The sequence below is a fragment of the Staurois parvus genome, unplaced genomic scaffold (assembly GCF_062004578.1).
Source record: "Staurois parvus isolate SC_StPar_1 unplaced genomic scaffold, SC_StPar_1.0 ptg001242l, whole genome shotgun sequence".
Taxonomy (NCBI): domain Eukaryota; kingdom Metazoa; phylum Chordata; class Amphibia; order Anura; family Ranidae; genus Staurois; species Staurois parvus.
In genome coordinates this window covers 5001-11033 of record NW_028319038.1, presented here as the reverse complement: position 1 = coordinate 11033, position 6033 = coordinate 5001, and the positions used below count along the sequence as shown (strand labels likewise).

General features: G+C 47.2%; 1 protein-coding gene across 1 annotated transcript in view; it reads left to right on the top strand.

Annotated features, from left to right (window-relative positions):
• TMEM147 (transmembrane protein 147) overlaps positions 1 to 6033 on the top strand; it is a 6833-nt gene continuing 800 nt past the window's right edge. Inside the window, 7 exon segments of the mRNA XM_089660424.1 lie at positions 1 to 162; positions 242 to 311; positions 851 to 866; positions 869 to 915; positions 3194 to 3330; positions 4585 to 4669; positions 4762 to 4883. Coding sequence (XP_089516550.1) covers positions 86 to 162; positions 242 to 311; positions 851 to 866; positions 869 to 915; positions 3194 to 3330; positions 4585 to 4669; positions 4762 to 4883 — 554 coding nt within the window. The 5' untranslated portion in view covers positions 1 to 85.

Below are 6033 nucleotides of genomic sequence, written 5' to 3'. Positions count from 1 at the left end.
CAGGGGTTGTACGGCGCAGGCGCAACGAGAGGCGAGGGTGACAGGAGGGTTCGGTGGCAGGGACAGGCTGCAGCGGAGGGTCGCCATGACGCTCTTCCATTTCGGGAATTGTTTCGCTCTCGCCTATTTCCCGTATTTCATCACCTACAAGTGCAGCGGCCTGTAAGTGGAGGAGGGGCGGTGGTGGGGGGCCCCGGGGGTGGGTGAGGGGCCCCTGACTGACTCTCTGTGTGTATTGCAGCTCCGAGTACAACGCCTTCTGGAGATGTGTGCAGGCCGGGGCCACCTACCTGTGTGTCCAACTCTGCAAGGTAAGGGGGGGAGGGTATTTTTTGGGGTGCTCTAGAGTGGGGGGAGGGGTTCTGGGTGGTGTAGAGGGGGAGGGTAGTTTTTGGGGTGTTCTAGGTAGGGGAGGGGGGTTCTTGGTGGTGTAAAGTGGGGGAAGGGGTAGTTTTTGGGGTGTTCTAGGTAGAGTGGGGGGAGGGGGGTTCTGGTTGGTGTACAAGGGGGGAGGGGGTAGTTTTTTGGGTGTTCTAGGTAGAGTGGGGGGAGTTTTTTGGGTGTTCTAGGTAGAGTGGGGGAGGGAGTAGTTTTTTTGGGTGTTCTAGGTAGAGTGGGGGAGGGGGGTTCTTGATGGTGTAGAGTGGGGGGAGGGGGTAGTTTTTTGGTGGTTCTCGGTATATTGGGGGAGGGGGGTTCTGGCTGGTGTAGGGGAGGGGGGTTCTGGTTGGTGTAGAATGGGGAGGGGGGTTCTGGTTGGTGTAGAGTGGGGGAGGGGGTAGTGTTTGGGGTGTTCTAGGTGGTAGTGTGTTTCGGGCTCACCATGGACATTGTTACATTTGTATTACAGATGCTTTTCTTGGCGACGTTTTTCCGACATGGGAAGGAGCAGCCGGAGCGTACGACTTCATTGGGGTGAGATCAGAAACGCTCTTCTCTGTTCTCCTTCCGCTCGTCCCTTTCCTAAGTTCTGCAGGATTATCGGGGGAGGGATTGTTGGCATAAAAGGGAACTACAGTCCAATACTTCAAGAGATGCACTATATTGCCCCAAATATTGGGCCGCCGGCCTTTCCACGCACATGACCTTTAATGGCCCCCCAGTCTTAGTACGTAGGGTTCAATATTGAGTTGGCCCCGCCCTTTCCACGCACATGACCTTTAATGGCCCCCCCCAGTCTTAGTCTGTAGGGTTCAATATTGAGTTGGCCCCGCCCTTTCCACGCACATGACCTTTAATGGCCCCCCCCAGTCTTAGTCCGTAGGGTTCAATATTGAGTTGGCCGGCCTTTCCACGTACATGACCTTTAATGGCCCCCCCAGTCTTCGTCCGTAGGGTTCAATATTGAGTTGGCCCCGCCCTTTCCACACACATGAACTTTAATGGCCCCCCAGTCTTAGTCCGTAGGGTTCAATATTGAGTTGGCCCCGCCCTTTGCAGCTATAACAGCTTCAACTCTTCTGGGAAGGCCGTCCACAAGGTTTAGGAGGGTGTCTATGGGAAGGTTGGACCATTCTTCCAGAAGCACATTTGTCAGGTCAGGCACTGATGTCGGGGGAGGGGGCCTGGCTCGCAGTCTCCACTCTAATTCATCCCAAAGGTGTTCTATGGGGTTGAGGTCAGGACTCTGTGCAGGACAGTCAAGTTCCTCCACCCCAAACTGGCTCCTCCATGTCTTTATGGACCTTGCTTTGTGCACTGGGGGGCAGTCATGTTGGAACAGGAAGGGGCCATCCCCAAACTCTTCCCACAAAGTTGTCCAAAATGTTGCCTTAAGAGTTCCCTTCACTGGAACTAGGGGGCCAAGCTCAACCCCTGAAAAACAACCCCACACCATAATCCCCCCTCCACCAAACTTTACACTTGGCACAATGCAGTCAGGCAAGTACTGTTCTCCTGGCCACCACCAAACCCAGACACGTCCATCGGATTGCCAGACAGAAGTGTGATTGGTCACTCCAGAGAACACGTCTCCTCTGCTCTAGAGTCCAGTGGCGGCGTGCTTTACACCACGGCATCCGACGCTTTGCATTGCACTTGGTGATGGAAGGCTTGGATGCAGCTGCTCGGCCATGGAAACCCATTCCATGAAGCTCTCTACGCACTGTTGTTGGGCTCATCTGAAGGCCACACCAAGTTTGGAGGTCTTTAGCTATTGACTCTACAGACAGTTGGTGACTTCTGCGCACTGTGCGCTTCAGCATGCGCTGACCCCGCCCTGTCATGTGACGTGGCCTACCACTTGGTGGCTGAGTTGCTGTTGTTCCCAGTGGCTTCCACTTTGTTATAATCCCACTAACAGTTGAGTGTGGAATATTTAGTAGCCAGGAAATGTCACGGATGGACTTATTGCCCAGGTAGCCACCTATCACGGGACCACGCTTGGAGCCACTGAGCTCCTGAGAGCGACCCATTCTTTCACCAATGTTTGTAGAAGCAGTCTGCATGCCTAGGGGCTTGATTGTATACACCTGTGTCCATGGAGGGGATTGGAGCACCTGAATCACATGATATGGAGGGGATTGGAGCACCTGAATCACATGATGTGGAGGGGATTGGAACACCTGAATCACATGATGTGGAGGGGATTGGAACACCTGAATCACATGATGTGGAGGGGATTGGAACACCTGAATCACATGATGTGGAGGGGATTGGAACACCTGAATCACATGATGTGGAGGGGATTGGAACACCTGAATCACATGATGTGGAGGGGATTGGAACACCTGAATCACATGATGTGGAGGGGATTGGAACACCTGAATCACATGATGTGGAGGGGATTGGAACACCTGAATCACATGATGTGGAGGGGATTGGAACACCTGAATCACATGATGTGGAGGGTGGGGACAATACTTTCGGCAATATAGTGTGTATGTAAAAGAGATCAGTGAGAGGAATACTTGTAGATGATGTACCAGGCGGTCAGCTTTTTTATTAGAGCTGCTGAATGTACTCGGCACCCCCAGCTGTCATTTTGGCAGCTGGGAATTGTCTGTAAATGCAAGGTGGGAGGGTCAGGAGCATGGCGTGTACTGTACACCTCCCGTGTTCCTCCTAGATTGGATATCAGACTGTTTCAGCCTGTGCGTATTTCATCAGTGTTGTTTTTTGTTTTTTTGGCTTTTTTTTGCTGACGTTTCATTGTTTAATATTGGTTTGATTGGAATGTTTTCTCTCCTCCTAGGAGTTTATGAAGGCCACAGTTGACCTGGCGGACCTCCTGGGGCTGCACTTAGTCATGTCCAGGAATGCGGGGAAGGGAGAGTATAAAATAATGGTGGCGGCCATGGGATGGGCGACGGCAGAGCTGGTCATGTCTAGGTGAGAAACGTACGACTCGTCTTCTTTCCCTTCATTGGTGAGTTCTCTGAGCCGTGAGCCACACTGAGCTGCTTCTGTGGAATCCTCTGTAGTAAGGATTTTCTGTGGCAGCGAACCTTTCAATAGGACATACTCAGCCACTGATGCCATATTTCATGAAACGTCACGTTCTCCAGTCCTCACACCCTCTAATCGCACCCCTTCCCTCCACTCAACTGAATCAAATGGGGCTTCTTGCTTCCTCTTGTTGATATTTGATGTTGGCGGGCAAAACCACGTACAGCCGTGTTATCTGTTCACGGGAATCTGTGAAGGGGAAGTCCCATCAGCCACCATGCCGGGGGGATTCACAGAAAGTGCCAGCAGCATGGTACTGACATCAGCACACTTGTCTGTTTACTTTCTGCAGCTCCATAACAGAAGGTCTGTACCCCCATATAGACCTGGGGGTTAAACAATGTTTATTTCCTGAGATAAAAGAAACAATGTTTCCTTTTAGTTTATTTCCCCGAGATAAAAGAAACAATGTTTCCTTTTAGTTTATTTCCCCAAGATAAAAGAAACAATGTTTCCTTTTAGTTTATTTCCCCAGATAAAAGAAACAATGTTTCCTTTTAGTTTATTTCCTGAGATAAAAGAAACAATGTTTCCTTATAGTTTATTTCCTGAGATAAAAGAAACAATGTTTCCTTTTAGTTTATTTCCTGAGATAAAAGAAACAATGTTTCCTTATAGTTTATTTCCTGAGATAAAAGAAACAATGTTTCCTTATAGTTTATTTCCTGAGATAAAAGAAACAATGTTTCCTTTTAGTTTATTTCCTGAGATAAAAGAAACAATGTTTCCTTTTAGTTTATTTCCCCAAGATAAAAGAAACAATGTTTCCTTTTTAGTTATTTCCCCAAGATAAAAGAAACAATGTTTCCTTTTAGTTTATTTCCCGAGATAAAAGAAACAATGTTTCCTTTTAGTTTATTTCCCAGGATAAAAGAAATAATGTTTCCTTTTAGTTTGTTTTCCAGGATAAAAGAAATAATGTTTCCTTTTAGTTTGTTTCCCAGGATAAAAGAAACAAAGTATCCTTTAGCTCAGGGGAAAGTGACAGCTAATTCTGTGAGCTATAGTGAAAAAAAAAAAAAAAGCTGTCAACCATGGCAACAGCCAATATTCAGATGCGGAGAACCCACCTAGTACAGGAAGATGAGGCTTACTCCATCCTTTATAAGTCGCCTCCTTTTTTGTTTCCCCCCTCAGGTGTCTGCCTCTCTGGGTCGGTGCTCGAGGAATTGAATTCGATTGGAAATATATCCAAATGAGCATCGATTCCAACATCAGCTTGGTAGGACATGCTCTCCTTGTGCGGTTTGCTGGGGTTTCTCCCCTCGCGATGCTCTGATTGCACTTGTTGACCTTCTCCTCCTGCGTCCTCAGGTTCATTACATGGCTGTAGCTGCCCTCGTGTGGATGTGGACACGGTACGACCTCCCCACTCACTTCCGCCTTCCTGTGACTGTCCTCCTGGGGCTCAGCATGTATAAAGCCTTCCTCATGGAGTGAGTATCGTCTGATGTAAACGATTCGTTGATTCCCGGCTTGGCGGATGCCATATCTTAATCTCTTGGCTCCGGCCGAACGCAAATGTGTGGCCTCCCGGCGTCTGGGCCTAGACCCTGAGCGGCCACATATTTGCGTTCTATTAACCCCTTCCTGTCTGGCCGTTGTATATAAATGGCAGGACGGTGGCAGTGCAGGGTCAGGTGGCTGTTTATAAACGGCTTTCCCGGCCCCCTGCTTGTGCACGCTCCCTGGGAGCGCACGGCACCACGATCCAGTGCCCGCTGTGTCTCTTAAACACAGATAGTTGTACCGGACCTCTCTGCGACGTCCCGATCATGTGATCACCGATTGGCCAATCGGTGATCACATGCACAGTAGTAAGCAAGATGTCACGTCTGACATTATTGCTTACTACGTGTGAAATCTGTGAATGATCACAGAGGTCACATGGTACAGGGCCATTCTCAACAGCCTTGTACCATGTGACAAGCTGTGACCAATCACAGCTCACTCAGTATTTCGCAATGGCTGCAAGAATGCAGCCAGAGAGAAAGAGGAAATGATTGCTTTTACAGCCTTTATGGGTGTAAAAGCAATCCGTGTTAAAAAAAAATAAATAAATAAAAATCTTTATCACCCTCCACAAGTAGTACAATGTCACCAGGGTGACACTGTACTGCTAGGGTGACAGTATGTTAAAAAAGAAAGCATAAATAATCATAAAAAAATGTTTAAAAATTATAATTTTTGTGTTAAACTAATTTGGGTTTTTTTTTTTTTTTTTTTACTTAAAAGGTAACAGAATACATTTTTGGCCTGGATTTATGATGAAATAATATTATTATTATTATTATTATTATTATACAGGATTTATATATTATTTATTTGCAAAATTTTATAAGAAAACACTTTTTTCAACATTTTTGGACATTTTTATTTACATAGCAAAAAAAAATAAAAATCCCAGCGGTGAATAAATACCATCAAAATAAAGCTTTATCTGTCTCAAAAAAATGCTAAAAAATTCATATGGGTACAGTATTGCATGACCGCGCAATTGTCATTCAAAGTGTGATAGTAGCTGAAAGCTGAAATTGGCCTGGACTGGAAGGGGTGAAAGTGTCCGGACAGGAAAGGGGGGGAAAG